The 21,625-nt window shown below is 32.3% G+C and overlaps 1 protein-coding gene across 1 annotated transcript; it reads left to right on the top strand.

Moving 5' to 3' along the window:
• The first annotated feature begins 20,463 nt into the window (after positions 1-20,463).
• Positions 20,464-21,625, top strand: LOC132302362 (ethylene-responsive transcription factor ERF038-like). The gene has a single exon (XM_059799199.1). It carries the CDS (start codon positions 20,490-20,492, stop codon positions 21,246-21,248), a length of 759 nt encoding a protein of 252 aa, XP_059655182.1. The 5' UTR covers positions 20,464-20,489; the 3' UTR covers positions 21,249-21,625.

Here is a 21,625-nt window from a genome sequence, read left to right as displayed (position 1 = left end):
TGTTCAGTGTTGCTAAAGAGTGTACCCTTAACAAGCTCTTTAATTGCTCCTCGAGTTCAAAATTTGCAAGATGCATGGTTGCTAATGTTGGTGCTTCACTGAATTCAAGCAAAACCGAAATCAATAAACTCAAGTTTGATAACATTACACCTTTTGGTCTGACAAATCGATAATTGAATTTGGATTTGCATGATAGAAGGCTCAAAGGTCCTTGGAGCTCACATCCCCTTTTTTATTTTATGTTAAAAGGGAACATTTGTGCGGTTAAGTTTTCTGTTTTTTTAAGAACAAAATCAAACATTGTATAAAAATTTACTTGGTTGATAGTTTTTTAAAATCTATTTGTTTAAAAGCTTAGTTAAAAAAAGAGTTGTTTCCGGTCTTTTTATAATTCTTTAAAAATATTTTTTTAGTTTTTTGAGAACAAAATTAGTTTTTTTTTTTCATTAAACTAAACCAAAAATGCCCTTAGTATTGAATGACAAATTTTAAACAAAATTATTTTGAAGTGAAGAAAAGGTAAAAGAATAAGTAGGGAAAAAATGTAATAAAAAAAAATAATAATAATTATGGATTAATTTGGAGTGTCAAGTTTCGACTCTCTGCATTTACTAATCTAATTTCTAATACTTCTTGCCTATATATATATATTAATTTCAAAAGTGGATCATTGATGATTTATTTTCATAAATGTCATTCTAACATTAAATATTTAGACAAATCAACCTTCTACAAGAATTTTGCTTGCGCACTATGATGGAGTGGCATAGGATGGATGCAAAATGTTCCGAAGGAAAAGCAACTAAGAACACTGCACGAAAGTTCTCTTAATTAAGGTATTTTTATTCAAAAATTCAATCTTTACATTAAAATACTCGTTGTGACTTCAAAGAGAACTCAATTATGATAATCATTTGATAATCACGGCAATGACAATTCCCATGTTTGTTTTCTTACAACCATTCACTTTTATTCATTAATACAATTTACTCTTTAGAATTGTGAGCTGTGTTATTAATTATGGTCTCAAGTCGGATGTGGATGGAACGAGTCTTAGGCATATAAGGTTGGATGTTTTTGCATCACCTAATAGCTTGAACTTTTAGGTCAGATTATAAAATATTTGACTCGTATCAAATGATATTAAAGCGGACCCATTCGTTGATCCATGTCACGCTAAGCGCCTACACGAAATTGTTCAGGTCATTACTAGGTCCCGTTGTTGCAATGGACAAGTAGGCTGGTTGGACCAACCTCAACAAGGGCGTTACAATTTTAGGTGGGGAAGAATGTCATGAATTCTTGTCCGACATCAGATCCAGATGGAGAAGGTCTAGGACATAGAAGGTTAGTGTTAGTATCACTTAATAACTTAAGCTTTTGAGTAGAATCGCGAATCACACCTGGCACTGGAGTGTTGTTCTCACACTCCACGCGCAAATCATTTTTCAATTTTCGAATTCAATTTTATCAATCTTAAAATTTCATTTATGAATTCTCGAATTCACAACAATTTCTCATTCATTAAATTATAGATTACTAAATGCGTCATCCTTCCCGGCGATGAGAAGAGCTCGTCAACGGTGGAATCTTCCCTCATCTTTCATGAGTAGGAAAATCTATCTTTGAAGCCGATCAAAATGGTTCTAAGAGAGAGGGATGTGGTATTTGGATACAGATTGAGAAGCAAAGGTAAGAGATTAAGGAGATGGGCCTACCTTTGTTTAGTTTGGGCTCAATTCTATACCTTCCAATCTCTTCTTTTGTAAAACCTTCATGGTTTTTAGCCTTGATCAGTTTGGGCCTGTCCAGCCTTAGCCCAATCAGGTTTGACGCTTATAAATACCCCACATTTGGGCCTAGTTTACAATAAGCTTTTTTAATTTATGTTAAGATATTTCGCAATAATGATTCAGACAGTGGCAGTCCTTGGAATCACTAATTAATTCCCAAAAGCAACTCAATTGATTAAATAAAGCACAAGCTTAAAGCTGCTAATTAATAAGAGTCGCAGTGAAATAAACGGAAAAAGTTTTAATAACTACCCTATGATTGATTTATAATGATTTTACCATAAAAAGTAAATGATTTACTAGTATTATAAATAATTTCTTTGTACCCCAAAAAAATAAATAAATAAATAAATAAAAGTCATACTCTCATTTTTAGTGTGTATCAAAATAATTGTCCACTTTCCTTTTTTAAACAATATATTTATTATATATTTAACATCTTTCAATATATATTATTTGAGTTTAAAATTTTAAACTTAAATATCTAAAATTTAGAAGGATAATTTAGTAACTTTTTAGGGAGACAATTCATATCTTACATGCCTCCTTAAAAATTACTATTCCTTATACACTTAAATTGTGACGGATGGAGTGGTAAAGTTGCAAATGATTTGTGCTCAACTAAGTCAAAACACGAATTACACTCACATTTGTTCATTAAGCAAGTAAGTTTTTGTGGCTTGTATGGTTTGTTTCACGACCTCAAGTCGAGCCTATTCACAAACTTTTTAACCTTAACTCGAGCTCAATTCTCTAAAATTGCCCACAAGTCCAAGTAGAATCCAAGCTGAGCACACGAATGAATGAACTAAGTTTGAACCGTCCTAACTTAAGCAACCCAACTGGATGATTTATAAGCTTGATACAAAAGATGTTGTCCAATCATTCTTCATCTTTAAAACTGATGTAAAACAAATTGACAAAATTTATACGAAGGAAAATAATTTTTTGGCTGATTTTTCTAACCTATTTGTTTAACAAAGAATTTTTATTTCTTTAATGTAGTAGATAGGATACACTTAAACTTATATATATCCACTACAAGAGGTGAATATAAATGGTATGAAACACAAATAAGCCTAAATAGCATTACTCTTAATTGATCTTAATTGATCATTGGACATGTAAGACTCAAAGGACAAAACTGACACATTTTTCGGTACCGAGAGTTCATTATTTGGACACAGCAAAATTTTATTCCCGACCGAAAAAGCCAAACCAAACTTGCCAAATGCTGATTTTTAAAAGTGTAGCTGCTGTTTTGGTGAAGTACAAAACTCGTGGATACCATCTTTAATACTGTTAGTTAATTCGATTTTAATGAGCAGCGATCTTGGTGATTATTATTATTATTATTATTATTATTATTATATATAGGTCGACAATAGAGACACTGAATATATAGTGAGAACATGAAATATAGTGGCAATTAGACCTGCATGCATGACTTAATTAGTAAACCTTATCACAGCTGTAAAGTTTTGATCATTAATTAGTCTATATCAGGCTATCATCATCGTCTTTTAAAGATTAAAAAATAGAAAATACTGTATTTAAACATATAAAGAAAGTAGTTGGTGAATAATTAGACACTTTGTGTATGTCACAATTTTTTATTTAATATTTTAAGTATGTATATATATATATAGTCTTGTATCCTGATTAAACGTGTTCTACTGTTGGTTGCATACTTGCATGGGTTTGATTCCTAGGGTTTATACTTTTGCTCTGGCACAGACCGTTGAATACCTACTCTTGTATCATCCGTTGTTGAGATCCCAAAAAAATGAATAATTATATACGAGTAATTATTAATAAAAAGCAAAATATTGGACATGTGTTTGTTGTCTCTTCTTCACTATAAAGATGGTAAAAGGGATTGATCAATTTTTTTTGATAGATTTACTACTTATCATTTGTAAAAAAAATTGCATGAATAAATTTTAGGGAAAAACAATTCCAAAAGCATACTATATATAACAAAACTCTCACATAAAGTTAGGAGTTTGAATCATTATTATATTCTACACATCAAACATTTTTTTTTTTTTTTTGAAAAGTAAAATTCCAATTTTTATAAATATAAACAAAAACAAAAGCAACCTATAGTTAGCTATGCTAACCACCAATACAAATCAGCCATAGAAGACCCAAGTACAACAACCCATCATAGGATAACTGTTTTTCTAATATATATATTTGACTTTAATGGATTTAATAATTAATCATAGATGTTTAATTTTTTAGTCACAAAATAATGGGCAATATCATTTGGTGGTTTTTTATTTATTTATTTTTTTAAGTCATAAAATAACGGGCAATATCATTTGGTGTTTCGTGATGGAATGTACTAGGGTTAAAAACACAATAGTAGAATGTACTAAATGATATATATATATATATATATATATATATATAAAGGGAATTAAATAGAAAGATCAAATAAATCCTATATATAGAATGAAGAGGAGTGTAGTACCTAAAAATTTCAAAGCTTTGATTGGTTTAGCTGAAACGTGATACTGAACGAAAGATATACAGGCAAGCATTTATTTATTTATTTGTTTGTTTGTGTCTTTTTGAAAAATAAAAGGAATAAACTTTTTTGAATAATAAAAGGAATAAACTTGCCTACGGAAAAAAGTTACCAAAAATTATTTAACCTCTTAACTATCACAATGTTAGAAGTTGTAGAATTGAGCTTTAGTCTTGGAAGCACGAACACTCCTCTAGGAGTGTCATGGCCACACGTGTCTTTGTCATGGCCACACGTGTCTAACAAAGACATGCTTAGGACATTGTCGAACTTGTGTTAAGCACAACTAAGTATCTAAAATCTGAATATTTTTTCTTTCTAGTTGAACACAACTGAGACATGATATGAACACGACTAAGTCACGTGAACACGATTGGAACACATTTGGAAAACTTTCCAACACCATAACTTAGTTTTGCAATTATCTTTTAGTAAAGTTGATGAACTATATATAAGTACTATTATAAAATAAAGCACGGTGTTTTTAATAAATAAAAAAAATTGTAAATGGCCGGCTAACTTAATTTATACGTATAATGTGTTGGGATTTATATGCCCTGGCATAGTAAATTCCTATCTGGATTGTATTGACATATGTTCCTGACATATCTGAAATATTTATGATTTATATAATTGGTGAATTCAATGTATTATGTTTCAATTCACTATGAAATTGATAGTGTCCAGTTAATTACAAGAAATATTTATATATATGTATGTGATGACAATCAATGCATGATATATAAATAGTAATTATAAATTGTTCATAGTCGGTAATTATGGATGGACTCATAATTAATTAAGACTTGAACTGGATCCGCGTTAGGTTGAGATATATCGCGAGAGCCGTCGTATGCAATTACTCCCTATCACCGTCATGGCATTTGACTCTTAAGCATGAAAAAAGTATAGACTCTTTTATTAATTAATAATTACTTTGATTTGTTCGGCGGATTCTTCGGAATCCTTAGACCGACACTTTGGGTAGTTATGTAATTAATAGTTAGAGGGTTATATTTTCAATATTTGCATCATTGCTACTTGTATTTATTTTGTATTGATTATGGTTGATCACAAAGTAAATTCGAAGGCCTTCGTGTGTTTTTAGACAAAATGATTTATTATATATTTATTTATTTAAATTATTATTTTTGTCAAACAAATGTTTTATTGTGATCGAGCCAGAAATAATCAAAGGTACCAAAATAAATATATTAATTAAGTAGTCGGATTGATGGCTATATTTATCCGATAACTAATTATGCATAGAGGGGTCAAAGTGCAATATTGACTTAGAGGTTATTTATTATTTAATTGGAGTTCAATTAATTTCTTTTAGTGGAGTAGAAATTAATTTATGAATTAATTGAATTGGGTCCATGGACCGGGCCAATTATTAATTCATTGTAGCCAATAAAATAATAGGCCCAATGGATTCTCACTCATAGCCCAACTTGATATTGGAATCATATTAGATTTGAGACATATGAATTAGAGATGGAGAAGGATTTGTTGTTTCCTTTTCTTTATTTTTATGTTGCCTATAAATATACATGGTCTATGTATATTTTAGTGTGTGATTTTTATGAGAAGGAAAAAGGAATAAATTTTCTCTCTCTAGAAAATTAGGGTTTATGTTCTCATCTAATGGAGGCTCCCACAAGCCTAGTTTTCCAAGGTCATTCATGGAGGCATATGAGTGATTCCTAAAGGCAAAAGAATTACCAAGAAGATGGAGATCTATGGAAAAGGTGTCTAGCAAAAGGGATCTACAATAAGTGAGAACATTCACTTTAGAGGAGAGATCTAAGGTTTACTCAAACCTTGATGTAAGTATTCAATCTTTTAATTGAATGATACATCATGTTTTATTTTTGCATAAAACTTGTCTCTAAGTGATGAATCAAGATCTATGAATTTAAATCCCTCGAAAAGTTTTTAAAACTAGCACGTTTCCCAACAGTGGTATCAGAGCATGGTTTGGTTCATTATTAGAGATCATGATTTTATGAAAATCATCATTCATGGATCCAAAATTATATTCATATATATTTTTATTGATGTATGTTGATGTATGATTTAATATGTTGATATATATTGATACATGATGATGTATGAATAATTGTGAATGAATGATGATGTATGGTTGGGCCATGGATGAAGCTTATAGGAATATTACATGTAATTTTATCTTTGGATGAATGTAATTAAGGCTTTGATTTAGCCGTTTGAAAGTTCAATGATGTAATTTATTTTTCCCATTGTATTTCAAGTTGTAAATATTTTTAAAGCCATGTAATATTCATCAAATGATGCTATGAAGCTTCAAGAAGGTCCAAGAGGGTTAAATTAGGCTTCAGAAATTTTCTGGGATTTTTTAGCAATTTTTCGAAATTTTTCTGGAATTTTTTAAGGCCTAATTTAATTTCTGGAAATTTTTATTAATTTTTCTGGATTTTTCGGCGTTTTTCCGGTGGCCGGAGCATCACCGGCGGTGAGAAGAGACGTCGGAGGAGGCTAGAATCAAGTGTAGTGCATCTGGGGTGAGCCTGGCGCGTGAGGAACACGCGCCAGGAGGTGACATATGCTGGCGCGTGCATTGCACGCGCCAGCCAAGTGTGTATGGCCTCCACGCGCGTGCAGGCGCGTGGAGGCGCGTCCCACGCGTCCCACGCGCGTGCCAGCGCGTGGGGGCGCGTCCCACGTGTCCCAGGCGCGTGCCAGCGCGTGGGGGCGCGTGGCTTCACCTGCAGCATGCCCCAGGCGCGTGTGAGCGCGTGTGGGGCCCTCCAGTCGCGTTCCAAGCCGTGTTTTGCTTCTCCTGGTGCGTACCAACCTTATGTGGGTGTTTGCAAGCTGATGGAAGATCTTCGCGCAGTGATTAGAGCAATTAAATGTTAAAAGCTGATTCCATTGGCCATTTTATTTGCTTTATCTGTCATTTATTGTTGTATGAGATGCATGAAATAATTAATTGCTAATTATTATTGTTCATGCATTGGATCCATGATATTTATTTAAATGGCTTGATTTATATTAGTTAAATTATGAAAATTAATTGGATTTGATTACTAATTAATTAGAGGGCACTTATTGGGAAACGAAAAATTATTTTTGAAGTGTGCCTCAAGTTAAATATTAGTGAATCGTTTAAAGTCCAAATATTTTCTAAATTTAATTGGATTAAAATCAAGACGTTTTGCATGCATTATATCATGTAAATGAATAAAATGAAAACCCTAATTATGAATGATTAAAAATTGAGTGGGAGCGGGGATTTTTATACATTGCCCCATGGCCTTCGTTATTAAAACCATTGTAATTAGATCTTCAAAAATAAGGCCCCACGCATGATTTGAAGAGTCTTAATATTACAAGAATGGTTGTCTCATGAAAATAAAAATATTAAATGTTCATTGTAATTAGATCTTTAAAAATAAGGCCCTACGCATGATTTAAAGAGTCTAGATTATAATGACAACATATTTAATGTTTTATTTTTCATTAGAGCATTAATAATGTTATACACTCAATCTAAAATCAATAGTGTTAGCTCCCCAACGGAGTGGTCTACACTAGGTGATTTTAGAAAGGCTAAACATAATCGGGAGTCATTTCATATAGATAGACAAGGCATTGTTTTAAGAGATATGGAGATGATGGGATTTGCCCGCCAATAGCAATAATGAACTTCGCCAACCGAATAAGTTATTGGTGTATTGGTTATCCGATTTTTCATGAAGTGGTTAAGGGACCCACATACTATTTTAATGGAAGTGCTCACCTAATAGTAAATGAATCTCAACAATAGTAATAATGAACTCCTCCAACAGGATAAGTTATTGACATATTGATTGGTTGATTTATTATGCTACAGAGTTGAGGGACCCGCATTAATTAAAAGGGATTGTTCACCAATAATGATAATGATCTCTTGTTTGATTGAGATTTATTATATTATGTGGTTAACAAACTCATTTTAATTTTAAATATGCATGACAGAATTAATAATTCACCTTGCATATTGTATGAATGCATTTATATTCAGATTAATTATGTCTAATCCAGTTTATCTACTTGCTTACATATTCTATGATATTGGACCTTATTTATAATGACTGGAAAATGAACTTAGATATTTTATTCACAACGTAAGGGTACAAAATGTGTTTATTACTCCTATACCTATCTCTTTTACTTTGAGATACCAAATTTGACATTAATGCTTTTAATAAATTAGATAAGGCAAATGATATGACTTGGTGCAATATTCTAGAGTTTAGCTCGAATATACTCCAAAGCTAACATTTGTATTATTTTATTTTCTTCAAGCATCATATTAAATGTCAATGAGATATTTTGGTGAGATTAGATAGAGCATATGCCTAAGTACTGTGTCAAATTTAAATACCATCAAGATAGCCTGATGAACTCCAGTTTGAAATCAAATTTTGGAAAATGATTGTTTATTATTTAAAAATTAGCTGGAGATCAATAAGGCTGACTTGGGTGGTAAGTTTCAAGTTGACATGATTATTACCTTGTTACCAAACTCATTCGACTTTGTTAGAGTGAACTAAATAAAGAATCAGTTTGAGTTCACACTCGCTGATATTCTTATAGAATTGGTAACAGAAGAAGGGATAATCAAGAGTATGGGCGTTCCTATCAATCTAACCTAGTCTATACCATCTTCTTCTAGACCCAAGTGGATGGGCAAAGCAAAGAAGAAGGATGATAATAGGACTAGGCTAGCACGAAACATAGGTATCTAAAAGGTTAAAGGGAATAAGGCAGTGTATGTTGAGGGCGAATGAAACTGTTTCTTTTGCTGTTAACTAAGACACTAAAGGACAAACTGTTTAAGCAATGACGTGGCATAGGAAAATATATATTTAATCATTGAGCCATGTTATGTGGTTGTATCTATTGATTCCTGATGGATAGATTCTGGAGCCACTAAACATGTTTGCAATTTATTGTAAGGATTTCAGGAATCCAGAAGCCTTGATGATATGGGTATATATTTATCTTTTGACCTGATGCCAAGGTTGTAGCTAAGTCAGTGGGAGTATTACATCTGAAAATAGAGAGTATGAGGATATTAGTATTAGAGAACTATTTTTATGCACAGAAGTTAGACGCTATCTTATTCTTGTTTCACTTGTGGTTTATAAAAACTGTGTTGTTATTTTGTAAAACTGGTTTTATAAAATTGAATAGATATGCGATTACTTCTGGTGTATTGAAAGATGGTTAATATACTATAATCACAAGCTCTTAAGATTTGCAGGATGTAGAAACTAATGTTGCATCTTCTAGATTGAATGTTAAGAGAAAATTTGTTATTCCTGACTCATTGTATTTTTGGTGTCTATTTTTGGGTTGTAATCAATCAAAATGAGATTTAAAGATTGGTTAAAGAAGGTTTATTACCTAGTGAGGCAGAGGAGCCTAAACCAAACTTGTGAATCTTGTTTTGAAGGATAGATAACTCTAAGGGCTTAATCAGCCAAATGAAATAGACATAAAGAACAATTGGAGTCGGTACACACGTACACGTGTAGTCTTATGAACATCCAATCAAGATTACTCACGTTTTGGATAAATTTACCTGTTGCGACACAAGTCTTATACTTTTGGTATATTCTGAGAGGGTCAAGACTGATGTGGAGCTCAGATTAGGTAAACTTATCAAGACACTTTCGATCTGATCGAGTATTTGAGTATTTCTTGGGATAGTGCAAAGACTATATGGTCAATGAGGGTGTTGTGTACCAGTTTTCCGCAATTGACGCTAAATTAATTTAGGTGTCAAATAGGAATAACAGAATTCCACTTAACATGGTTAGATCTATGATCAGTAATGCCACATTATCTCTTTCATTTAAGAGTTTAGCGTTAATGACATCGATGCGCATTATGAACTGCATTCCATCTTAGTCTGTCTCAAGGATACCGTTGAGCTGTGTTTTTGACTAAATATTAGTTTGAATCATATGCACATATGGGGTAGTCTTGCACATGTGCGCTTGATATGGACAAGTAAGTTGGAAGCAGATCATAGGCATACTAGATTTGATAGCTACTCTAAATGTCACTAGGATGGATTATTTTATGATCTCAAAGATAAAAGTTGATTGTTTTCACTCACTGTTTATCTATAGGAGAATCATATTATGAATCACATACCTAGTAGCATAATGTTAGAGAATTTGGTATGAGTACCAGGTGTACCACATGTGAACACACTTATTATAGAGATTGAGAATAATATATGAATTCCCTATTGATGCGTTAGCATCATCTACTACACAGATTCTTGCATCGGTACATTGATGTAGTGGGAGGATTGTCATCCAATTCGACAGAATCATGTTTTTAGGTGAGACCATTATGGACATCCCTGTTAAACATGAGTTGGACCCAGTAAGCTACACGGAAGCGTGAACTGATGTGGATACAGATCGTTTTGGTGAGTTACTATGAAATCAGAGTTGGAATCTATGTATTCTAATAAATTCTGGGATCTTGTAGAACTTTCTAGTAGGGTGATTCCTATGGAAGGCAAGTTAATCTACAAAAAGATACCAGAAGATTTCTTAGTGAATAAATCATGAGTATACAAGGGAATGTTATTATTTTTCTTAATTCTATATATTGATGACATCCTACTCATTTATAATGACGTGGAAGTTTTGTCATCAATTATAAGGTAGTTGTTCAATTACTTTTAAATGAAGGATTTTCAAGATGTAAGCTATATTCCTAGGATCAAGCTTTTGCAAGATCAGGTTAAAAGGAAAATAGGCTTATCTTAATAATCCTACATTGATAAAGTTTTGACCAGGTTTGGTATGCATAACTCAAAGAATGAGTTCTTGCTTTATTGATATGGATCGCTCTCTCTAGTAAGTAGTTTTTCAAGACTAGCAGAGGAGATTGAGCAAATGAGACTGGAACAATATGTTTTGGCATATGAGAGTCTCATATATGCCATGGTCTATACCAAACAGGACATCCGCTACATGGTATGGATAGTCAGTAGAGATCAGTCCAATTCTGGACTTGACAACTGGTCTATTGTGAAAAATATCATTAAGTACCTAAGGAGAATCAATGATATCATACTCATTTATGGATGTGATGATATGGTCCTAGTCAGGTATGCTAGTTCTGATTTTCAATCAGAAGTAGATACTATGAGGTTCATGACTTAGTGTATGTTCACTTAATGGAAGGGAAATCAGTTGGTAGATTGTCAAGCAGATTTCAACTGTTGACTCAAACCTGCAGGTGGAACATATTGCAGCCTTAAAGGTGGCAATATAAGCCTATTGGTTTGATCTCACTGATTTAGAGGTTGTGGAGCATACTAGCCTGCCTATCGAGCTATATTGTGACAATAGTGCAGAAGTAGTCCAAACCAATGACCCAAGGTTCCATAGAGGAACAAGATACACTGAGAGGAAGTATCATGTTCGACATGATATTGTCCGGCAAGAAAATGCACTTGTAGTTAAAACATTGCATTGGAACACAACTTTGTTGATCCATTATCAAAGGTGTCATTGATCAATAATTTTGATCATCATCTGGATAACATTGGAGTTAGGTGCAATTTGAATTGGCTATGAGGGCAAGTGGGAGCTGTTGGGATTTATATGCCCTGGCATAGCAAATTCCTATCTGGATTGTATTGACATATGTTCCTGACATATCTGAAATATTTATGATTTATATAATTGGTGAATTCAATGTATTATGTTTCAATTCACTATGAAATTGATAGTGTCCAGTTAATTACAAGAAATATTTATATATATGTATGTGATGACAATCAATGCATGATATATAAATAGTAATTATAAATTGTTCATAGTCGGTAATTATGGATGGACTCATAATTAATTAAGACTTGAACTGGATCCGCGTTAGGTTGAGATATATCGCGAGAGCCGTCGTATGCAATTACTCCCTATCACCGTCATGGCATTTGACTCTTAAGCATGAAAAAAGTATAGACTCTTTTATTAATTAATAATTACTTTGATTTGTTCGGCGGATTCTTCGGAATCCTTAGACCGACACTTTGGGTAGTTATGTAATTAATAGTTAGAGGGTTATATTTTCAATATTTGCATCATTGCTACTTGTATTTATTTTGTATTGATTATGGTTGATCACAAAGTAAATTCGAAGGCCTTCGTGTGTTTTTAGACAAAATGATTTATTATATATTTATTTATTTAAATTATTATTTTTGTCAAACAAATGTTTTATTGTGATCGAGCCAGAAATAATCAAAGGTACCAAAATAAATATATTAATTAAGTAGTCGGATTGATGGCTATATTTATCCGATAACTAATTATGCATAGAGGGGTCAAAGTGCAATATTGACTTAGAGGTTATTTATTATTTAATTGGAGTTCAATTAATTTCTTTTAGTGGAGTAGAAATTAATTTATGAATTAATTGAATTGGGTCCATGGACCGGGCCAATTATTAATTCATTGTAGCCAATAAAATAATAGGCCCAATGGATTCTCACTCATAGCCCAACTTGATATTGGAATCATATTAGATTTGAGACATATGAATTAGAGATGGAGAAGGATTTGTTGTTTCCTTTTCTTTATTTTTATGTTGCCTATAAATATACATGGTCTATGTATATTTTAGTGTGTGATTTTTATGAGAAGGAAAAAGGAATAAATTTTCTCTCTCTAGAAAATTAGGGTTTATGTTCTCATCTAATGGAGGCTCCCACAAGCCTAGTTTTCCAAGGTCATTCATGGAGGCATATGAGTGATTCCTAAAGGCAAAAGAATTACCAAGAAGATGGAGATCCATGGAAAAGGTGTCTAGCAAAAGGGATCTACAATAAGTGAGAACATTCACTTTAGAGGAGAGATCTAAGGTTTACTCAAACCTTGATGTAAGTATTCAATCTTTTAATTGAATGATACATCATGTTTTATTTTTGCATAAAACTTGTCTCTAAGTGATGAATCAAGATTTATGAATTTAAATCCCTCGAAAAGTTTTTAAAACTAGCACGTTTCCCATATTAAACCAGTAAAGGTTAATGTTTGTTACTGTAAACTAGTTTGTGCACTAATGTAGCATTTAATTGAGTATATTTTTTCAGAGTACAAAATTATCTAAACTCATTAATTACCAATTAGCAGATGCAGCTCAAAGTTCTCTACGAAAATACCATGGGGTTACCCAGTCTAGCTTAGAGAAAGATAAATAAAAGGCTACCCCTAATTGAAGGTGAATATATTAATGGACTATAGTTAGTAAAATACAGAACGGAGAAAAAGTGGTATGTGGTAGGGGGGTTATATAATTTTTTTCTAATAAGTATGAGTACTTATTATTATTTTTTTAAAAATAGTACGCTGTAAAAATGTGTATATATAAATGTACAGATATAATACGAATGCGAATAAAAAAATAGTGATAAAAAAGATATATATTAGCATTTACATGCATATTATTTGTTTATATATATATATATATTTCAATAATGATTATGTTATACTCTTTTTAAAATATTTTTCAATCATATAAATCAAATTAAAGAGTGATGAAATAAATTTAAGGTTGTAAATATTACAAAATATTTATAGAGTTGCATATCTATTTGTCTAAATATATCTTTTTATTTGCCCCAAAAGATTAATGAAGTTTGGTCATATATGCATCGGCTGAACAAAGTGGTTTGAATGGGATCATTTAGGGCCGTACGTAGGGCAATGTGTAATTCCACATTCCTCCATATTTGGATTAAACCCTAAAAATAATGATATATTAGCCGAAAAGAGTGGTTTGAATGAGATCATTTAGGGCCATTGGCATTAAAAATATGTTTATTAGGATTCCAAACAACCAAATGAGCAATAATATTATTTACCCAAAAAAAAAAAGCGATAATATTGGTTAGAATGATGGTGTATGACTACGCATTAAAAAATTAGAAAGATATTAAAAGGAGTGGGGAAGGGAAGATATCAAAGTATCTTACAAGTCTTAATTAGAAATTAATCAAATGACATTATATTGATTAAAACCCTAAAAGAATGAATTTTGGTCATATAACAGCCGAACAGAGTGGTTTGAATGAGATCATGTAGACCGTGACCATTAGAGTGGAGTATGAGGAAGTTGCAAAGTGCCACTTGTGGAAAGAAGTTATCATTTTGTTTAAAGAAGTGATATAAAATTAGAAAATGTACACATTGATAATGTCATTGCTGACCCATTCAATTGCCAATCTGACTTTGTTTCAATTTGTGAAATCATATGGATTATGACTCATTTGATTACAGGAATTTGGACGTCAAGCATTGAGTGTTTAATTTGGAAATCAAGTGGCCTAGTTAGTATAATGCTTAACTCTTTAAGCAGGTGTGTTTATATTCGACTCCTCTCCTAATTTGTCGATATGACAAAATAAAAAATTAAATTAAATTAAAAATTAAAAATCAAGTATTCAAACATTTGTGTGTTGATTAGAATGCCATTTAAAATTTTGGAATGATGATAACTTGGTAAGAAATTGTTTGTATGGAACAAGGTTGCAATTATCTCAAACAATAGACGCAAGCCACTGAAAATTAAGACCAAAAGGTTTTTTTTCTTTTTTCACTTCTGAAATTACTAGAAATTGTGAATAAAATTAAAATACAAAATGTTGAGTGGCGGCATTTGCCCCTATTGGCCACCATGTGGCTTCGCCGCTAATTATATGCTTCGTTTGGTGCGATGGAAAAAAATTTGAATGGAATGGATGAATTAGACATCCATAGAGAAGAGATCGTGTTTTTCACTCTTTTTATTCAGTTGGATAGAAAATTAAGAGAAGGAAAAAAAGGGTTTTTAATTGTTTTTAACTTTGTACCCATCATTATTTATAATATTGTAATTTAAAACTTTTATAACAGTCCCGCTTGTCTTCCTTCCTCTCCTCCATCCATATTTGAAGAGATGAAATTTTGTGAAGAATGAGGATCATTCATCTATCTTATTATCCTTTCTCTCATTGTCTTCTCTTAACTGAACAAGGAAAGTTTATTCATTCCTTTCTATCTGCCCTCCAACCATCTTCCTTCCATCGTATCGCATGATGCATTAGGGTTATTTTTTTATGTTAATCGAAGCATGTGTAAACAAGCACAATCACTACATCTCCAAGGGGATAACTTAACGGCAACACTCTAGCCTCACACATGAATGATTGGGGTTCAAACCCCTCCTGAGCTATCTTTACGTTATGTTTGAGAACACAGAATCAGGCCCTTAGATTTAAAATTAGAGGAAATTCAGTTCAAACTTTAAACTAATTTTCTTCTAATTTCAAATTCAAATTACTGATTCGATAGTCCCAAATGCAAGATTGCATTTAAAAAAAAAAAAATCCGGCCTAGTGCATTTAAATCCAAAAGATTACATGTACTCGATGGTAGATAATAAATTGAATGTACTACATACTAAATTATGAAGTGCATTAAGAAATCAATCACATCGTCATGGGCTTTTTCCAAAAAGAAACATACACAATTGATACCATTTCTGAGATATATGTACATGTGATGTCTCCATGTTCACAAACTACACAAAAATCAATACAATGCCTACTTTCAAGAGGAGGGGTTTGTACCATTGTGCTGTATATATTCATAACTATACAGTAATGAACCTTACGAACTGAAATTCAAACATAAGGACATTGAGACAAAGCCATTCTTAGGATCTTTATCATTTTTGGTCTTTCCAAATTTTCAAGAATGAGAAGGATACAGAAGTAGTTATGAAATTTTGTCTTTTGGAATATTTTTATTATAAATATTAATGGACGCAAGATTTAAAGAACACAAAAACTTTTTTATTAGGTTACTAAAAAAACGGTTGTGTTTAGAAACTATTCTAGAAACAATTCCCAAGATGCTCCATGAAACACGTTTTTTGGGTCAACATCGACTTCTTCTTCAAGAAGAATAATAGTGCTAAAGAATTGGTAGTTCTATAAAATTGAGACAAACTACTTTACCCAAAATAAAAAAGAAAGAAAAAAATAAGACTTGCGCAATGTGAAAAGGAAAGGTCTGATAGGGTACTATTAAGTGTCCTCTCAGTTCTCAAAGACACTAAATTTGAAAGGAAGGAAATATTATTTTTTAAAACACATACAACACAATTATTTTTAAAATGTAACTCTTATTTTTTTAGAGAATGCGACACACATTTACTACATTTAAATATGTGTAATCGCAATGGTTTTGCGTTCTTAAGTAAGGACTCTTTTAGGATCTTGAATTTTTACCACAACGATTTTGCAAATCACCAACCATTCATCATCTTTAGAACAGTCAATATAGAAAAATATTTGTGAAAATATATAGTCCCATAATTTAGTTGAATGGGACAAAAGTCCCACGATCTCATTTCCAGAAATATACATAGGTATGTGTTAGGAATTATGTCTCAAATTCTCATTATTATTAGTTTCTATTTTAAAAGGTATTTTTTATGGTAATTTCTTATAGAGATCGTGAATTGGGCTCTAAGAAATTATAATCCTTATTCACAAAAGAATTGGGTATATGATCTATAAATAGACACTTAAACTATTGTTGAGAGTTATGAGTTGAAAGAGATGTAACCTCGTGAGGGAGTACGTTGATGGTAGGGGTGAGTTACGGGTTTGGTAGAGTGAACATTGATGGCGAGAGGGAGTCTCGTGGAGTACACGGAGAACTCGATCAAGAGTTTGTGTACATGATCCGGTGTTAAAATTCTTTACTATTGTAATATCTCTACATATATAATGAATCTCTTCTTATTCTTGGATGTAACCCTAATTTTGGGTAAACCACATATATATATCTTGTGTTATGGTTTGAATTGTTATTATTATTTTTTTTTTTCTTTTGCTTTCGCTTTGCCCCAACAGTATGATGAACTAGTGTGCCATTTGTCCTATGATTAAGCTTGCAAGGACGGCCACATGCTAATATTTTGCAACTATACTATGCTCATATGCCAAATACACTGGACTCAAATTTAAAAAAGCTCGAGCAATGGCTCCTTTTTTTGATGCGTGCATACTCTTGGAGTAACATGACAAATCCCTGCAAAAACTGATACCAAATACTGTTGCATTCCATACAACCTTATTTTTTTGTCATCCATATTTTCTCATAAAACAAGCATTAATTTGCTTAAATTGCCCACATCTGAAGGGCTTATATATATTTATACATACATACATATGGGTCAAGTGCTGAAACCACCCTTATAGTATGCTTACCGTGAGTATCACACCCTTCATGTGCTGAAAACATCCCTAAAGTTTTAATTTTATGCAAATAGGTCACTCTGGCACATTTAAGTTATAGTTTGACTAAATTGTTCTTATATTCACATTTTACATATTATTTAAAAATGAATCATTTTATGAATGACAAATGCACTGTAAGCATATTATATGGTGTTTCGATCTACACTTAATAAAGTATTGTTGTTTTAAATCTTTTGATCTTAACAATTAGGTTAATTAAAAACTTAGTTTTATCGCGATTTGAATAGTATGACAATGGTAGGTGATCATTGAACACTCATTTTTTAATTAATATTTACTGAAATTGATAACTATATTAAAATTTAATTGGGAATATGTTTTTTCTTTTTAATAATTATAAAAGGAATTGAAGTTTTCATATCATATGATAAATTATACATTAATTTGACAATTGTGACAACAATTTTGTTTGTAAGAGAGATAATACATTGTTAGCAGAAATATATAAAGATAAAGTTTTTCAAAAAAGGTGAGAGAAAATCCTTAAAAGTGGGTTAAATATAATTAATGTACACATAACAACCATATACTATGAAATTATTAGCATACACATCCCCTTAGGAATTTTTGAAAGATTAAAAAGGCAAAACGAGTATTACAGCATTACTTTTATGTCAAATTTCTGATTGAGGGGTGTTTTTGCACAATTTTAAAACTAGCACACTTTTTTAAGTAGTGAGTGAAAATGCTACGCAAAATATACATTAGAGGTATTTTCTACACTTGACCCATATATATATATATGTATATATATATATATATATATATATATATATATGTGTGTGTATGTATGTATGCGCCTCAATAGCATGGACTGAGGGAGCAGTTGCCTTCTTGAGCGGGCACCATGATTTTCTTTTTTTTATTTTTACGCGTTTTTTTTTATTTTTTTATTTTTTATTTTTTTTTTATCTTTAAAATTTTTTCCTCTTGCACTCATCTATGATGTATATGCATTATACTTTTTTTTACTCTTATTCTTCTTTATCTTTTCTTCTGCTTTAAATTTATTGCTGCAATTTTATGAACTTATGTTTCTAAATTTTTCAATATAGAAAATTTTGCAAATAATAACATGTTATTTGACACTAGGCTAATGCGTTATTACTCATTCTTCCGCTTCTAGTTTTCAGTATTACTGCATTGCTATTGTCATGTTAACCATAAGGGATTGGCTTAGTGGTAAAATTATATGGATTTCGGTGCTTACTAGCACTAAGGTCTGGGGTTTAATTTTCATTAAAATTAAACTTACGATAACTTGGGGTTAGGCTTCCGTTGTCATACTCAGTGAATTACTCGGCCCAGGGTGGAGAGGCCGCCCTTCTTGGGTCTTCGGGAATTAATTGGAGCGAAGTCTCGGATACTCCGGGTCATTAAGAGAAAATAAATAAATAAATAAAATAAAAATAAAAATAAAATAATTACTATTGTCATGTTACTCCAAGAAAATATATACATTTTTTCTCTTGAAATAAATTCTTGACTCGATAAGTCACTTATTTGCCTTGCATAATCATGTTCATGTGTCTGTTGACTCATTGATATATATTTACTTCTTCGCTCCTCTTCGTGAGGACCTAAGTTGTGAGAGCGAGAGCGAAAGTGAAAGCGAAAACGAGAGCGCAAAAGCGTCAAAATCTAAAAAAATTTAAAGCAAGCACGTCTTGAGAGCGTCTGTATATTAAGTTTAAATAAAATTATAGTTTAAATAAAATTATACTAGGTCATGACATATATATTTTTTATTTATTTATTTATTTAAATTCATATGCAAATATATTCATATACTTTTTAAATGTATTCGTAATTTTAAAATAAGAATTTTTATTTTGAACACATTTCAAATGCTGAAAGTTGAAGGACAATACACTTTTAACAAGTCTTAGAACATTAAAGTGTAACTTTTCCCCACATAATTTTACAGGTATTGAGATAGATACCATGACTAATATATTTGAGATATATACCACAACTAATATATAGTTCAAATTTATCTAATATACAATATAACTCTCAAATCTCAATTTGTTAAGTCATTATCTTTTAGAAATAAATGTTTGAAACAATATATTTTACAAAAAAAAAAAAAAAAAAAAAAAAAAAAAAAAAAAAAATATTTGAATTTATCCATAGATATATATATTATATAGAGACGCATTAGAGTTACTCACGGTGCTGAAGGTGAGAGCTAGGCCAATCAATGGAGAGGGTAAACACTTTCAATTGGTCGGAGGAATGGAAGATCTACGGCAGAAAGTGACATACTATATAGGACCACCACCTGCACGGACCAAAGGGAGCCCTCATATGAATTCAAAGATCACAAAACATTCTGTTTTGGCATGGCATTTGTGTCAATTACCAAAATATACATCTATTTCTTTTGGCAATGTAAGTAAGTTTTATTAAATTCAGAAACCGTACAAACAACTCATATTAATATACGTATCAATATAGTTGGTCCACCAGTCGTTATATTTATAACCCAATAAAAAAATTTAAATACACCAACTTGATAGAAAGTAAGCACATGGTAAATAAAAATACAATACCACATAACACTATTTAATAGGACATGAAGATCACGCCCAAAACCATCAAGTGACGGTCCAACAAATAGCCTGGACAACAACATAGCCAATGTGTACTCACTTTTATGCTTATTAGGCCCCATTTTTATATATCAACTTTATTCCATTTTGCTGAACAACTATAAGAAGGTCACATACCTAGACTAGTGTCTCTAGCCCCCACATTTTTACTAACAAAATAAAAATCTTTTACTATGCAAGAAACTTTCATTAAAGAGTGTACCACTTCTACCACCACCACTTCCGCCACCACGGCCACCACCATCTCCGCTTCCCCCTCATGCTCTTCTCCGACAAAGAGTACCACCAAAATTGTGACAAAAAAGGGCACCAAGCGGGTCTTAGAAGAGAAAAATGACAATGACAATAACAAGAAGGCTAAGAATGGTGGTGGTGGTGGTGGTGGTGGTGGCGGTGATGAGAAGCACCCGGTTTATCACGGTGTACGAATGCGGAGTTGGGGCAAATGGGTATCCGAAATCCGGGAGCCGAGGAAGAAGTCAAGAATATGGCTTGGGACTTTCGACACACCTGAAATGGCAGCTCGAGCCCACGATGTGGCTGCCATAGCAATCAAAGGCCACTTGGCTTATCTCAACTTCCCGGAGCTGGCTCATGAACTGCCCCGTCCAGCATCCAAGTTTCCGAAAGACATTCAAGCCGCGGCAGCCAAAGCAGCCGCCCTAGCTCCACCGAGAAGCCATGAAGCCGAAGCTGATCAGCTGATGGCTCCAATCTCCCCGGATTCTACTGCAACTTCACATGACACTATTGAGTCATCAACTTCACCTCCAAATTTCATCAGTGATCCGTTTTTCGATTTGCCTGATCTCTTCTTCGACGTTAATTATCAATTTGAGGAGTTCTGCAGCGCAGCCTTGCCGTGGCAGCTGGCTGGAGCCGAGTCTGTTGATAGTGAATGTTGGCCTGAACAACCTTCTTTATGGGATTAATGTTCTTTGCTTCTCAAGTTCAAAATTTGCAAGATGGTTGCCAATGTTGGTGCTTCTCCGAATTCAAGCAAAGCCCAAATCAAGAAGCTCAAGTTTGAATCGTTTGATAACATTACACCCTTTTGGTTTGCCAAATTAATACTTGAAGACTCAAAAGGTTCTTGAACTCACATCCCTTTTTTCTTTGTGAACATAAAATAAGTTGGAAAAAAAAAAAAAAAAAAAATTATATCATCCTCTTGATTTGGTGTGAAATTAACTTGAACTACATAGTTTTTCTCAATGTATTCTAGATTTACCACTTTCTGGATTTAGAAATTCAAATAATATATTAATGGAATTCCAAGACATTGCATGCGAAATCATGTAGGAATTTA

The sequence above is a fragment of the Cornus florida genome, unplaced genomic scaffold, assembly GCF_030987335.1.
Source record: "Cornus florida cultivar Cherokee Brave unplaced genomic scaffold, ASM3098733v1 CherokeeBrave_3.0.0_Hap2_Chr04, whole genome shotgun sequence".
In the NCBI taxonomy this organism is placed as follows: Eukaryota; Viridiplantae; Streptophyta; class Magnoliopsida; order Cornales; family Cornaceae; genus Cornus; species Cornus florida.
Note: the sequence above shows the minus strand (reverse complement) of the source record. Positions and strands in the feature narration are given on the sequence as shown.